At 39.0% G+C, this 16354-nt stretch overlaps 1 protein-coding gene across 1 annotated transcript; it reads right to left on the bottom strand.

The window, feature by feature from the left end:
- Positions 1–540: 540 nt before the first annotated feature.
- Positions 541–13311, bottom strand: ELOVL4 (ELOVL fatty acid elongase 4). The gene is made up of 6 exons (XM_082405102.1): positions 13163–13311; positions 9108–9295; positions 7536–7616; positions 4479–4650; positions 3293–3420; positions 541–978 (listed from the first exon to the last, which is right to left on the bottom strand). Exons 1-6 carry the CDS (start codon positions 13242–13244, stop codon positions 703–705), a joined length of 927 nt encoding a protein of 308 aa, XP_082261228.1. The 5' UTR covers positions 13245–13311; the 3' UTR covers positions 541–702.
- Positions 13312–16354: the final 3043 nt, after the last annotated feature.

Consider the following 16354-nt stretch of genomic DNA (forward strand, 5'->3'; position numbering starts at 1 on the left):
CTGCCTTTTCATCACAAAAATTGTTTCCCACAGTGATTTGTGCTGCAGGTCACGGTGACCTTTGACTCGCCGGGCAGGAGTTTACTGTAATTCTTATTTTCACCAACGCCATCAACATCAAGCCTCTAAGAGTCTACAGAGATCATCAGATTTTAAAAATTTAATTCCAACCAAAAGGGTATCTTCAGACTAGAGGTGGAGAGATTTGACCACTCCAGTCAGCAAAATGAATTCAAATGTGCACGTTTTAAAGTATCTGCATTTCCAGTTTGGGACCAGAAGATGGAAGGTAACTGATTTTCATCAGTAGGTAAGGAGCAATTCAGCCAAAAAAAAAAAAAAAATGCATAAAGACCATGTTTTTGTGATTATCAGTCTGAAGAATGAAGAGACATGAAAACTCTCATACAATGTACACACGAATATGAACAGGGGGGAGGGGCCTCCAAAGTCACGTGATGATTGCTTTGGTCTGACAACATCAAGGCTAATAAAAAAAAAAGTGTTTGAAATAAAAACTTCATAAATAAAACATCCGGGTGTTGTATTTAACACTTTACTCAATCTAAAGGTTACTAATACATAGAGCGCGTTTGTCTTTTTCTCCCCATCCCCAAACCCTCATTTACTTCTGGTTTCCCTGAAATCTTTTATGAAGAGAGAGCTTCCTCGCTGTTGACACCAGGTGAGGCCCGGTTCACTTTACTCTCCTTTTGCTTTTCCATTTTTCTGCTTTTTTCCATTTTCTACCACTGGGTGGCTTTCTGATTTGTTCACACCGTTTGCTGAAACACCGTTGGCAGCTGTTTTTCCAGTTCTTGCTTTCTCAGGCTCTTGGTACGTCCGAACGTAGAAGTTGAGGAAGAGGCATATGAAGCTGACCGCGTAGGCAATGAGAGCCCAGTGCATCCATTTGGGGAAGGGGCAATCGGTGTAAAGGGACAGCGCTGTGTGCCCAATGGTCACGTGGAACTGAACCTGAAAAACAGAACAGCGCGGGTACGTTCACCGTGGGCAGCAAGCAGCTCGTCGCGACCTCAGCGTCTCCCGTGCGGCTAAGACAGGCCCACGCTGTCGCCCCACGGTCCAACCAAGGCTTAAGAGTTCTCTGGTTCCCCCTCGCTCAGGCTGCTGCTCAAAGGACATGTCCTCAGCTAGGGCTTCCTGCTAAGACCCAGGCACCTCCACCCAGAGGGTACCTCCATCCCTTTAACCGAAGGGTTTTGTTTTGTGTGCGTTTTTTTGTTTCGTAGGAATTATGTCTTTTGCATCTGCTGACTTCTGGACTGTCCACCTCTCCACTCGTGTACAACCGAGGGCGGGGCTCTGCGTTGGTCTCCATGATTCCCGAGCCCTTGGCCTGGTGTCTGGGCTCAAGGAATTATTTTTTGGATAATGTTGAATAATTTTACCTAATGAGAGGGAATATCAATGGCCTAAGAGAGTAAAGTAATGGTACTATCGGCTCTTCAACTTTTGTTTTCCTCCCATATTTTAGACTGATTTCTTTCCACAGAGTTGTCAGCAAGCCGGTACATACACTTCTAAAAATGAGCTTAACAAAATGGTTCATTACTTGTTTCTTACAGAATAGCAGACAGGTAAATATGCATTTGAAGGGACACAAGCCTTTAAAGACTAAGATTTTTTGGTAAAATTTTGTAGATATTTGAGAATAAGTGTAAAAAGAGTGAATGGTTCTCAACATAAGAATTATGAATTCCATGGTACTAACAAGGGTCAGCTTTTTACAAGATTAACATACACGATTAACTGTTGTGAGAACTTCTCGATTGGAAATACACTACCCTTCACAAAATTAACATCCTGTTTGGAAAGGGCAATTGTGGTTTCTCTTTAAAGGACAGCATTATCAATATTAATTACTATATTAAATATTAGTTTTAAAATTTATCCCATGTAAGCCCCAAATTTCTATCAGACTGAAAAACTTTAAGAGTTTTCCATGGCAAAATCCAGACTTTAAGAACTTTTGATTTCACAATGGTTTTTAGGACGTGCATCACGGAAGAAGGGTGAGTGTGAGGGGTGGCATCGCTAAAGGACAGTCAGGTGCGGCTCCAGCAAAGCAGAGATGGAGAGTTCACATGAGTTTTGTCACCTCCTCATTTTCTTGGGACCATCTACTAATTACTGAGAGAAACGAATTACACAAGCTATATAAACGGCTTACACAAAAACTGGAGGAAGGTTCCTGCAGCATTTTACTTACAGATGAATCCTGCACACCCAGCATTTCCCAAAGGTTGTGCTTCCTGTTTGGTTAGCCTTTTGTTTAGAAACTTAAAGCAGAGATGAATAATGTTTCCAAATGTGATTCCACTGATAAAACTGTGTACATGCTATGATTAAGGCAAATTATAATAAATTCCAAGGCTTAAGGATAGCTACCAGGTTGGTTTTGGATTTCCAGTTTGGTTACTGGGCTAGTGCTTAGCTTGGAAGGTTGCACTGACGCACCCAGATGCTACAAGAAGTCCTACTGGGGGTAGGTGCTGAGAACTGCCTGCTCTGAAGACTAGCATTTGAGAATACCGAGCTCTGCTCTCTAAGGACTGTGTGTCGGGGAATTAAGAGTTCTCTGGTCCTTGGTCCCTTCCTTTTTTTGAATTTAATTTAATTAATTTTTAATTTTTTGGCCGTGCCACGAGGCATGCAGGATCTTAGTTCCCTAACCAGGGATGGAACTCACGTCCCCTGTAGTGGAAGCACGGAGCCTTAACTGCTGGACCGCCAGGGAAGTCCCCCTTTGCCCCTTCCTTTACCCCACCCTTTCCTTGGCTCTGTGCCTTTCCTACAACTTCCATATTCTAAACGTATGGGATCTGTTCACAAGGATGGAAAAATGGAATAGACAACAGAAAATTTATGTAAGGGCAAGATGAAGAGAGGCAGTAGTAACATTTCAAGTGGAAAAAAAAAAAGCCTAAGAAAGAAGTTAGATTATTTTTCTAATCATAAATGAGTCTGTGTACTTTGTGGTGTGCTTAGGTCTTTACTCATCCATTTCACAGATATGTTTAAAGGATATTTCTCTTAGACAAGAGCTGAGTCTGGTCTTTTAAGGACATTTAAAAAACGAGTGGCCATGACCACTAGGTCTATGAACAGGTAGCTCAGAACCAAACAGTCTCAACTCCTATAGCTGGAGCACAGAGAAAGTCGACTTGGTAACAGAAAATTGCCGAAAATGACTCAACACTTTACAATTAATTAGATTCAAACATTCTCAGTGTTTCACCAGAAAAAACTTTAGAAGCATTTAACTCACCAGCTGCAGCATGGTCAGGTATTGTTTCCACCAAAGATACTTCTGAATCCATGGGCCAAAGGCAGTTAACCCGTAGTATGAGTACATAATCACATGGATGAAGGAATTCAGCTGGGCTCCGAAAAATGCTTTAGAAAAACAGAGGTAATTACAAGATACAGAAACCTGTATTAGGTGATAAACCATTTGGACATAAAATAAATGAATCTACATTATTTTCCAACATTTAATCTTGAGTACAGATGAGGAAAAAAAGTTGTAAAATAGTTCTAATGGAAAAGCCTTCTCTTCAGATCATGCCAAGTATTTTTAAAGTTTAGACTCAGGCTTTTACCATATAAATAAAAAGGGGTATTCTTTAAATGCAAAGGACTTTCAAAGTGGCAAGTTTTCAAATGAGGGTACTCCAGTGGCTTAAGTAGGCCCCAATACAGAACTATTGTCAGTATTACTTTGCACTCTATTACTCTTGGGGAAAAAAGTCATGGTACATATAATTGTTTAAGCAGATTTGTAAATGTTTCATTATTGCCTTTACATGTGCTGATATACACAGCTACAACAAAATAGTACTTATTTCTTAGTTTTCTAAATAGTTTTCAATGGAAGGTAGCAAGGTGAACTGTACTATTATATACTGACTTGTACCCTGGGTCCCCATCAGAGGAATGGTCTGTTTACAGCTCAGTGATGTGAATCATCTCCAATGTACAGGCATCTGAAAAGCTGGAGGCAGATCTTGGCCAAACTGTGAATTCAGATTCTCTTCAACACTGAGAAGGCTACACACAATTTCCTTTGAGTAAGAACCAACAGGTGCATTTGGGCCTATCTGAGAGCAGGAGTGGGCTTTGGGCTTGGACAGGAGACAAAGCCTTCAGACTGAGAAGCTGCATCTTGGTATCCTCTGGATCAGAACCACGAGAACTGCTCCCTATCAGAATATAACTTGCTATGTTTGGGATTCGTTTATGCTTATCTCTGGGGCAAATCTTTAGGCGTGAAAGTCGTCACAGATAAAAAGCGAAAGCTCTACTTTCTTCAAGTTTCTTTAAAGTGAAATTAACACAGAAATAATTAACCATGAAAGTAAATTAAATTATAGACCAAGTCAAATTCTCACTACTTTCCATCTTACATATTTACATAATTTACTACTTGGGGATACGTTCCTGAACATGCTTACCCTGTCCCCCTGCGACCCACTTAATTCCAATCCACCACAATGTAAACATTGTACAGTGATGATATACGTGAAGGAAGGAGACTTGGTTGTTCTTCTTCCTCAGGATAAAAAACACTGTGTCCAAATACTCAATGCCTTTAGAAATAAAGTACCACCACAGAGCGGCAGCTATCTGTAGAAAGAAAGGGAAAAAAGCATTTTACTAACACCAGAATGACACTATCACATGGTTTTCTACACATTCTAAGTCCTCAACAATCTTCACTGCACAAAATGTAGGCAGCATAGAATCATTTCTGTCTAAGTGGGTGTGAAACCTAGGCATCTATTCACAGGGAAGATAATGGGAAAGAAAGAGTCCAAATCTATATCTACACGGTGCCAACAATTCAGAGAAAATTTTCAGTCTGTTCCATAGCTGGATGTCACCGGTACCCAACTGCTGAACGCAGAGCTGTAAACACTTGCACATTGCTATGATTTTCAACATGGCAGAGAAACTGAGGTATTTACTTTGTAAAGGTATTTCACTTGTTCATGCCTAGCCTATATCATACCTCAGAGATTCTTGAAAGTGTGCTTGGGTATCAACTGGGCTCTGTGAGTGTCTGTCTCTCTCTCTCTCACTTTAACATATTCAACAAAATACTTAATTCACAGTAGTTTTTATTAGGCAGTAAAATCTTTAAAATGATAAATTGCAACAAACAAACACATACAACAAATATTTCTTAGGTCATAAATACAATCCTGCTTACATAAATAAGTCTTTTCTTTTCCTGGGCTCTAATTAAGACACCAGATGGTGCAGAAAGATTACATTACATGCTGAGATTAGAGATCCAAGGACCCAGTGAGAGGTGACCTCTGTATATATGTTTCAAAATATTTTCCAAGAATCCTACTAAAATAGTAACCTAAATTCATCTTTTTTATGCCAAGTATTTTCTATGACATGTGTCCTGTGCACAAATACCAAAGGCAGCGGTACGTAACTGAAATCTGTTCATACGCCTCTGTGTGTCAGGGGTTTGGCAGATTCACTCACAGCCAGGCTTAGGTGTTTCGGAGCTGATAGAGACCTTCCTCATTTTATACCTGCACCTGTTGGATGCCATGGGTTTTTGTTTGTCTGGGTTTGGCTTTTTGCTTTTGAAAAACAAAGTTACAATTTTAAAGTGTAGGCAAGGAAGAAAGAGAAAGGCCAAAGAAAAAATAGTATTGTATTTACAAACTGAGAATTATTTACTGAATTTGCTTGAGTGATACTATTGTTGAAAATGATAAAGTTGTTTGAAAATAGGCTTGAAATAGGGAATTTCTCACAGCAACACTATATTTAATATTCACTATTATGTTAGTACTTTAAAGTATAACATTTTGGTGCAGCAAACTTTATCTAGAAGGGAAGAGATAATGTCTTGTTTCTCCCCCCATCTGGGCCTCTAAATTAGCCACAACTCATGAATAGTAATAAATAATCCTTCTCTTTAGTTTGTAAACTGAATAGCTACATCAAAGTGAAGAGATCCTTCTTAGCTACATAACAATGGATACAAAAATGAGTCTTTGGGTAAAACACTTATTCTGCCACATCTCATATCAGAGAGGAGGAGAGAGCCAGGAAATTTTCAAATGCAATCTGCTGCCACTCTGGTCCTTTCTCCTACTTGAATTCAGTTCTCACAATAGCTCAATTTTTAAAGAACTGATCGTTTACGCATACCAGGATGGTAGGCTCACAATGACCAGAGTGGTATTTTTAAAACTTTATCCCCAAAATGTTAGCAAGTTGTTTCGTCCAAAGGGTTTACCTAAGTTCACTCCTCACAGCAAGCAAGTCCAGCGCTTTTCCCTTTCCCTTCCCCGACCTGAGCAAGACCAGAGTCAGCGCTCCACCCAGGGGGACGGTTCTCTAGCAAGGTTACTGTAGCCAAGAAATCTATATAAAGGGGCTCCTCTCATTCTCTCTCAGTCGCATCACGGGTCTTAGGTTCTTGTTAACCATTTGTTTACATGACTAGTGTCTGCCTCTCCACCTTTGCTAGAATGTCAGCTCCACAAAGGCAGGGATCCTGTCTGCCTTTCCACCTGGGTCCCCAGGGCCCCTCACACTATCTGCATACAGCAGATGTTCAATACACATTTGCTGAATGAATAAAACCAAAATGACAACCAAAAGGGGTGATTTTTCTTTCATCGGCACGTTATATCTCCTAATAGGGAAATGAAGACAGAGACATAAAATGATAACTACATTAAAGCAATTTGGTGTTGGGTCTTGATGAATACTACTACTTATATTGTCCAACCCCAATGCTAAAGAGCTACTTTTTTCCAAGGGCAGCTACTACAAATTATATTTACATATATTACATGTAACATAAAACACACACATACATATAATATATGTTATATATGCTATATAAATATGTTTCATGTATATGTAATGTTCAATATGAACCACAGTACACAAGAGGAGTTCAATAAATAGTTATCAAAATAAGATAATTTACTGTTTCTTCGACTTGAGTAAAATGGTAATTTTACTGATGTAGGTGACTGCAAAGTAAAATATGATAACATTATATCACTAGTCTACTTTTCTGCAAATGTGATAAAAACTGAGTTTATACCTATATAAGTTGTGCTATGCTTAATTTACTAAACATTACATAGCTTATAAGATGTTCGTTCTCCTCAGACTTTCTTAACAAATGAATTCAACTTTCTTTAAGAGTTTCTATTCTTGACCCAAAAAACAAAAGTCTAAAATATCATCTTTATACTAAACACAGAACTTCTTTTTTTATTTTTTTGAGTACTGCATTTTAGTAATCCCACACACCTTCACTCTCACATCACCAAATGAGAGAAGATACTGGAGGGATGAAAACAGATTTTCAATTATGTACTTTTAAAAAAAAAAACATAGCTTTATTGACTCAAAACAATCCAGTACACTTTTACCACTATACTGAAGAATGTTTTTCACAGACTAGGGACTACAATATTAAACCAACTTCTACTGATTAACAGTGTTTTTAAGGTACTTACCCTGACTTCGTGAACGTTATCCGAATAATCCACACTCTGGCAAATATAGCTATATCCTGCATTATATGATCCCATGAGTAACTGGAAAAAGGGAATAATATTTGGAGTAAAGTTTTAGTAGACACAGCATTTATAAGCACTACCTACAATATGCAAACTTCCAAAATATTTTTAGAAGCAATACTGTCTTAAAATTTTTCAATGCATTAAGCATTTAATATTGGAATTTCTAAAATTTACTATCTGTCAATTTATTTCAAAATTGAAATCTAAATTTAAAATGACATGTGACATTTGGACTGAGACAGAGACTATCTTCCTCATAATATTAAGAAAAACTGTGATGCACCATGCAGCAAGAGTTGCGTGGATTTCTACTCTTGAACCAGAGTGGGTTGCATCTAACAAATTGGGTAAAGTATCCAAATAAGTTAAAGTTTTTTATGAAGTTGAGCTTCTGTAGGCTAAGCTGTCAATTAAAGAAAGCTTTTTAAAAGGAGATACTGGGGCTTGCCTGGTGGCGCAGTGGTTGAGAGTCTGCCTGCCAATGCAGGGGACATGGGTTCGAGCCCTGGTCTGGGAAGATCCCACATGCCGCGGAGCAACTGGGCCCGTGAGCCACAACTACTGAGCCTGCACGTCTGGAGCCTGTGCTCCGCAACAAGAGAGGCCGCGATAGTGAGAGGCCCGCGCACCGCGATGAAGAGTGGCCCCCGCTTGCCGCGGCTGGAGAAAGCCCTCGCACAGAAACGAAGACCCAACACAGCCATAAATAAATAAATAAATAAAATTTTAAAAATAAAAAAAATAAAAAAGGAGATACTATTCTTTTTCCTAGCATCACCAGTCTAGTGCTCTGGGTTCACACAGAACGTTAATGAAGAGGCTCTTGGAAAACAAATTCCTTTTGCTCTTACAACCTAAGAAACGGCTGTGCCGATCTAGCCTTTAGGGTTTCCTTTCAAAACGCCATGGAGGATTTGCTGCTGCCCAGAAAGGTGGACAGTGGTTAATAGCAACAGCTGTGTAACAGTTAACTCACTTCACGTCCAACCTAAAATACAATGACACCATGTAATAAGCTTTAAACTTGAGATCGGTATTTCACATCTGCATATTTTCATCAGCTACCAAACCTGAAACTGCTGAGTAAGAATTATAAACATACAGCTACAACTATTTACTGAGTGCTTAATGTGTTCCAAACACTATGTAAAAATTATCTCACTTATCTCTGATACCCTAGAAGTTAGGTATTATGCCCATCTTACAGATGGGGAAAATGAATCTCAAAAAAGTTAAATAACTTCCAGTGTCAGAAAAGCTAGTCAGCGTTATTTTAGAATCCAGTCTGTCTGCTTCAAAATCCCACTTTAAACAACTGTCTTACACTTTATATATGTTTCATATTTTTGTTATCCAAAAATGAAAACTGTCAATAACATAAAATTTACTCTTAGAGTAGCTAACATTTATCTTAGGGCACAACATTACAATGATAGTTTTACACAATCTCATTTTTTAGTTTGCAATAGACCTGGGGAATTATAAGGTGAACTTTAGTAAACCTACCTCTCTGAAGATAAAAAGGTTAAGCAAAACCATCCCGAAATTATAGATAATGAGCGCTAAACGCATCTGGAAAGGTTCTCGGTCCTTCATCCATTTTGGACCCAGCCACACGAATAGGAGGTAAAGGGTACTTATACAAAGCGTAGGCAATGGGGACTGCATCAGAGGCCAATTTTCCACACGTTTATCTACAGAGAGAACATAAAATTCCTTATACAATAAATGTTCTATAAAATGAACTTATTAGGAAGCATAATGTTTCAACTTAGTTTCCCTAATTTGACCAAATACAGATTCTTAGAGGCCCAACAAAAATACATGACGTAAAAACCAAAGAAACGAGACCAATTCCTGGGAGTACCTTTTGAAAATGAAGTTTCATTACATAAGGCACACATTATATGTTTTACAGAGAACCTCGAGAACAGAAAGAAGAAACAAAGCTCATTGAAAATACAGAAGAGGCTTGGGATGAAAAGTTAATCAAAGGTTTCATAGACAGAAAATAAATACTTTAAGGAGAAACCTGACTTTCATATTAAACATCTGAAATTTATTAGCACAGTTTGGAAGCTGCTCCATCCTATGCCGAAGGCAGGAAAAACTTAGTAAACTGAAGAGGTCTGGAGCATGGAAGCCGTTCCCCGGAATATTTCTGGATACTGAAGACAAGAGTACAGTTATATGTGTATTAAGTTGAGGATTAAGTTAGAGATCATTACATTCCTGTAACTTATTTAAACAGCAACCACATATTCAAGACATTTTTGTTTTTCCTTGAGAACATGAGTCTACCTTTTTTCCCATGAATATAACCAACTTAAGTACTTTTCTCTAAAGCTATAAATCATTTACCTTACATATGTGTGTGTGTGTATATATATATAAAATGTAACATGTTATTTCATTTTAAATGAATCAACTGTTTTTAAATTCAAATATGCAACCCTACATCAAATTTATAATAGAATTTTGCCACAAATAAAACATTTCTAAGAGAAAAATGATGATGAAATATGAGGTTGACAAAAATTTACATTACAAAAAGACAATGAATTTTTATATTTCTAAAAGCTAAACAGCATTTTAAAGGTTGTGAATCTAATGTCTAGTTTATTCTTGGTAATGCAAAACATTTCTAAGAGAAGCATGATGATAAAATATGAGGTTGACAAAAATTTACATTACAAAAGGACACTGAAGTTAATTTTTATATTTCTAAAAGCTAAACAGCATTTTAAAGGTTGTGAATCTAATGTCTAGCTTATTCTTGGTAATGCAAGACATTTCTATGTTCTATTTTGAGGAAAATAATATATTTTTTTAAAAGTAAAAGAAAAAATTTATCTTTCAGCCATCTCCTAAAACCTAGCCTAAATGGATTTAACTTAATTGCTCATTACAATGTCCCCTTATTTAAACTGTCAGTTTTACTAAAACTATATATGCAAAATAGCTCTGGATAAGTTAACTGTCTTTCAAAATACTTTACCTAAAAATAAATTAGTCTGTTTCTATATGCTGCCAACAGAAAATAAGATACATGACATGAAACACAAATACAAAAATATTTAATCACATAGCTTCCAAAGTTGGGGCGTGACACAATAACCATGGTTTCTATAAAATAAGAGTTGTTAGAAGGGTGGGATAGTGACTTGAAAAAAAACACATATGAAAACAACAACAACAACAACAAAAAAACCAGAAAAACTGATTTTACTTTATTGCTTACAGAGGAGGCCTACTCTCTATCTATTCATGGAAATTATGGTTCTGTCATTCAAATCAAAACATATTCCAGAATTAAAAATAAACTAAAGTACTTAAAAGACAGGAGAGAGAGTAATCCTCTTACAAGGAGGGAGTGACTTAAAAGATGGGGGGCTGATTTTTGTTGAAGGCACTGTGCCACTATGGTCTTACCAGTGGTTGGTTCCCTTTTCTTTACTGTTGTCGTATTATTCTTCTGTGACCGTATCTTTCTATGCCAAAAGCCAACCTGAAACATGGGGTATTCCTCGACTTAGATCTTTATTTTTCTATATTATAGGGAAAAAAAACACACGAATACAAACCCCCTAAATCCTAAAGCTTGGCTCTACTTCAGGTCACTAGGGAAGGAGCTGCCGGGGTGCTCCACCCCCATCCACAAACTAGACAGAGGGCAGATGCTGCTTTTCCCATGGATACAAAGAGCAAAAGGACTCTGTTATGAGAGAATCTATGTAACAAAGACAGGAAGATAAATTCACCTGTAAGGAGACTCTAATTTCTGACATCACGGATTATGTCTTACTCTTATACACACAGAATTCCTCTTGACTTCAAAGGCAGTTCTGAGCAGCAAGCAGGAAAAAACTAGGGAAATGGGGCCAAACTTTCCCCTAAATCAAGAATAAATAAATAAGCTCCTTCTTTCAGATGCACAGTATGAGTAACTCACTCAACAGAGGTATTTAAAGAGACAGGAGTAAGAAGCTGCAGGTCTGATAAGATGAAACACTGAGAGAGGCCAAGAGAAGGGTAAAGAGGTGGAGGGGAGCAGATAAGGAGTAGCAGACGCATCCAAGAAGGTACAGGAGGCTCCATCAGTAAATAGTCGGGCTGAGTTTCAATGCCAGCTCTGTAGCTGTGGGTAGGCCCTTAAGGGCATAATCGGTCCTCATCTCCTGATGGAGAGATGAAGGGGAACTAGATTAGTGCTTCTCCAACTTTAATGAGGAGAAGAATTACCTGGGGGCACAGTTACAATGCAGGTTCTGACTCAGCAGCTCAGGGTACAGCTCATTTTTAAGAAGATTCTGCATTTTCTAGGAAGTTCCAACTGAGTCTACGCCAAGAGCATCATGGACCGTCCTTGAGTATCAGAAAACTAGGGGATCCCTTGGGATTTTTTTTTTAAACTTTTGAAAATTGTTACTTTTTAAAATAACATTTAGGAGGAAGAATGGAATTGAAGGTAAGGAAAACTGGATTAAGAAAATAGGCAGTTTCCGCTGGCCAGGGGACCCACTTCTCACAGCCAGAGTCCCTGCACGTGTGTTCCCTTACAGGGCATCACACAGTCCTGTAAACTTCCTTAAACTGCCATCTCCCTCAAGGCCGGGGCTGGGTACCTCACTCTTGTATTACCAGGCCTGTTGAGGCGCCTGAACATTTATTTGATGAATAAATGAGGAGTAGATCATTTTTTTTCATATTAGTCCTTTATTGTCTATCCCTTCAGTGAAACCCAACAGTATAGTTACTGATAGTCGAGGTTTCTTCAGAGTCCAGCAACCCTTCCCCACAGCTCTTCCCAATCCTCCTCCACGTCGGCTCACGGCTTTAACCTTAAGTCAGTCAACAGCACCTCACCCCAGTACTGAGTGAATGTGTGCTCCATGGGGCTCAATGTCTTTACCACATTGCTTCCTCCAGGGAAAAAACACAACACCCAACAATGCAAGTCACGCCTTCACTTGACAACCACTTAACAGAGCCCTACGCCCAGCCTATAAAAGGCGACATTTCACACCATATCCATCTCAGATTAGCCCTCCAGTTTACAAGGGTCAGAGAGCTCTCAAAAATTCCACCCCCACTGATTATCACAGAAGTTGTAACCATTGTCAGCAACGTAAATCACAGTACAATAGCAACTTCCACTCTGTGATAACATTTGCATGAAATTTCTCCACGTCTTTGCAGTTATCTGTGTCTTTCTGAATTTGTGTGCATTAATATTTCTATCTGACAAGATAACCTACACTTCTTTTACATGTTCCCTTTTCCACGAAAAAGAAGGACTGAGTAGGTCACAATACTATCAAACAATGATACGAAAATTCACCATTACTAAACAGTCCCCCAAGTCTTGAACCAAAAACAAGTGATGGCAGATTAGAACAGTAAAGAAAAACCACGAGTACTGAAGCTTTACCTATTTTATGTTAATAATGAACTATTTTATATAAAATAATGAATTGCCCAGCTTTTCATTAACACAAATGTTTAAATGACATTTTTTATATGTTGCCTTTCTTCTAAGAAAGCTGTGTGCACTTGCTTACCTTTTTCTTTTGGCTTTTTTCCAGTTTTATTGAGAAACAACTGACATACATCATCACTGTATAAGCTTAAGGTGTGTAGCATGATGGTTTGATTTACATAGACTGTGACATGATGACCACAATAGGTTCAGCTAACATCCATCTTCTCATATAGAGAAAATAAAAAGAAAAGAAAGAAGAAAAAAAGGAAAACATTTTTCCTCCTTGTGATGAGAACTCCTGGATTTACTCTAACAACTTTCCTACATACCACGCGGTGGTGTTAGCTACAGTCCTCACGTCATACACCAAATCCCTAGTGCTTATCTCATAACCAGAAGTCTATACCTTTTGACCACCTTCCTCCAATGCCCCGTCCCATCACCTTCCACCTCTGGTAACCATACGTCTGACCTCTCCTCCTGAGTTTGGTGTTTATTTTTTTTAACAACCTTTTGAAGGTAAATTAAATCCTCTATTCATTTGAGTTACACTGAATCCAAATGTAGATTACACATATTAGAGTAAAAGAAGATATATTTCTGGTACACTGTCAATACCCTACTCCTACACAGTTATGGGTGGGATTCCATACCATGAATTTATTAGGAAAAAAAAAAAGAAAAATTCTGTTGAAACCCTATCCCTCCTGCCACCACTGAAGTCAAATTCTGTCATCAAGGAATACCAAGATTCAAATGGGTTTCACGTAACACTCTTGGGAATTCTCCCTTTGAAAAGCTCTTCTTTTTGGTGGGGGTGTGGGGGAATGAATATGGTAGAAATATAAATTGGACTCCAGTCGATTTGTTTGCTAAATTGTCTTCCTTCTATATTTTATATTATTAATATGTTTATTAACAGGTCTATGCCTTTATATCTTGATGATTTTGCTCTTATTTTTGAGCCTATTTATTAACAATTTTAAGCCTTTCATGTTGCATGGAAGCCTTGATCTAAATTAGATGTGTAGAATTTTAGATTTAGAAATGATCCCTTTATCTCAAAAATGAGATTCAGAGAGGCCAAGAGACTCCTGTGGCCCAACAGCTCTTCCAGGGCCACTCAGTCACCACACCCACTCATTTTAAGGGAGAAATGCTCCCATCAATTTCTTCCTAAATTATAGGTTTAAAGAAAATTTTCAAATAGAATTGTGACTATCCATCATGTTCCTTCAGGAGAAAGAAAACAAGAGGGACCTACAAGAGTCCCCTTAGCAGAAAGAAGGACAAGAAAGAAACAAACCAAGGCTCACGCTTTCACAGGTGGTGCATCTGGCAGACCTGGTCGGGGGATCGTGATGCTTTGGAAGACATGACACTAAATGCTGGGGAAGGACCGAGGATGTCTAGCCTGGAAAAAACGAGGCCTCATCAAATACTAAAGAGATATCAGATTTATGCTCTATTGCCAGAGAACCAGTGAGAAGAGCTTTAGGGAAATAAATTACACCTAAATTCAGAACATTTCTAACCATGAGGTCTCTTTTTCTGTAAGTAGAAAAGCTGTCTCCCTTGGTAATGAGTTCCCTCTCTGAGTTTTAATGCTAAGTAAACCTAAAGCTAAATATTATAGCAAGTCAAGTTTAGGAGCAAGAAACTTTATTTCAATAATAAGAATTCCTAAGACACATTACCTTAACCTTCCAGACCCTTAAGAGTTAACTTCTTTCTCAGGAAATAGCTTCCATTTAGAACATTTTGACTGTTTCATAAAGCTCATGCCGAGTGGGACTGATTTATTTACAAACATTAGTCTGGTCAGCAATCACACAATTTTATCCATGTTAAAAGGCCATGGAATGGTTACACAACTGTATGTGTTTGTCAGAACTCACAAACTGATCCACGGAAAGAGTTCATTTTATCATGCATAAATTATACCTTTATTTTAAAAATGGGAGGAAAAATGGTCCATCTGAAGTGGGGCTTCCCTTGAACACCGTCCACCAATAGTCTTTTATTCTTTACCTGATTTATATCTTAAAATCACCCAGCATGGTATATAGAACAGCTTTTCAAGTCAGACCCTCCATCCCTTTTGAGCTAAGTGATTTGCAACAGGTTATGTGGTCCCTGACCTCTCAGAATTCCCCAGCTATTAGAGGAGACAGACATGAAAAATCAATTGCTTTGCAGGACGATGACAGCAATGTCAGAGGCCAGTCTGAGAACAGTGGCGGGACAGGAGAGAGGCGACAAGGGCAACTTCCAGAGCTGACATCTGAACTGTTCCTTGAAGGAAAGAGGAGGGACTTGCCAAGCAGACAGGGAGGGCAGAAGGCTTTCTTGCAGAGAGAACCATATGTATAAAGAGCCCCAAATCAAGAGATAAAGCACTCATTTTGTAAACTAAGCAGGCCTGAGGTAGAGCATATATACAAGGAAAGATGGCAGGAAATGACTGGAGATTTACAGGTCAGATCAGACCTGGGAGAGTCTCACAAACTATGCTGAAGATGCTGGAACTTATCCTGTAGATAATGGGGAGATGCTTCATTGGTTAGAAACAGGAGACCACATTCGGCTTTTAGCAGATCATGACGGAGGCAGTGGGAGATGGACTGAAGGGGAAAGGCAGGGAAACCAGCTGGATCAGTGGTTCTCAGGTATCTGTCTGTTGCTAGGCTGCCCACAGAAGGATCATCTGCTTGTTAAAAATATAGATTCCTAGGCTTCACCCCAGTGTCTACTGAATCAACATCTCTGTGGGGGGGGGGCCCAGCACTACGACCTCAGAGTTCCCCTGGTGACGCTGATGGGAAGCCAGCCTTGGAGACCATTATAATGCAAGAAATGAGGGAAACCTGGATTCGGGGGCTGCACTGGTCATGGAAAAGATAGGCAGATATGAAAGTCACAGGGGCACAATCTACAGATGTCGTGGTTGACATGGACGTGAGAGGTGAGAGTGAAAGAAAAGTTCAGGATTACCCCCAGATTTCTGACTTGCCTGGTGGCACAGATGGTAAAGTCATGGATCCAGGACAGAGCATAAAGGAAGAGGAGCAGATCTGGAAGGAGAGGATAAGGTGCATTTTTAAAAAATTAATTAATTAATTTATTTTGGGCTGCACTGGGTCTTCGTTGCTGCGCGAGGGCTTCTCTCTAGTTGCGGCGAGCAGGGGCTACCCTTCGTTGCGGTGCACAGACTTCTCATTTCTCACTGCAGTGGCTTCTCTTGTTGTGCAGCACGGGCTCTAGGCGTGTG

Source organism: Balaenoptera borealis (genome assembly GCF_965194805.1).
Source record: "Balaenoptera borealis genome assembly, chromosome: 9".
Classification (NCBI taxonomy): domain Eukaryota; kingdom Metazoa; phylum Chordata; class Mammalia; order Artiodactyla; family Balaenopteridae; genus Balaenoptera; species Balaenoptera borealis.

What these genes read in the sequence shown, in the direction of transcription:
- ELOVL4 (XM_082405102.1), bottom strand. Translation starts at nt 13,244, where the DNA reads ATGCTACACACCTTAAGCTTATACAGTGATGATGTATGTCAGTTGTTT. An exon ending in AAAAAAGCCAAAAGAAAAAG is followed by an intron (nt 9,296 to 13,162) that starts GTAAGCAAGTGC and finishes TTCTCTCTGTAG; the next exon opens with ATAAACGTGTGGAAAATTGG. An exon ending in ACCTTTTTATCTTCAGAGAG is followed by an intron (nt 7,617 to 9,107) that starts GTAGGTTTACTA and finishes CCCTTTTTCCAG; the next exon opens with TTACTCATGGGATCATATAA.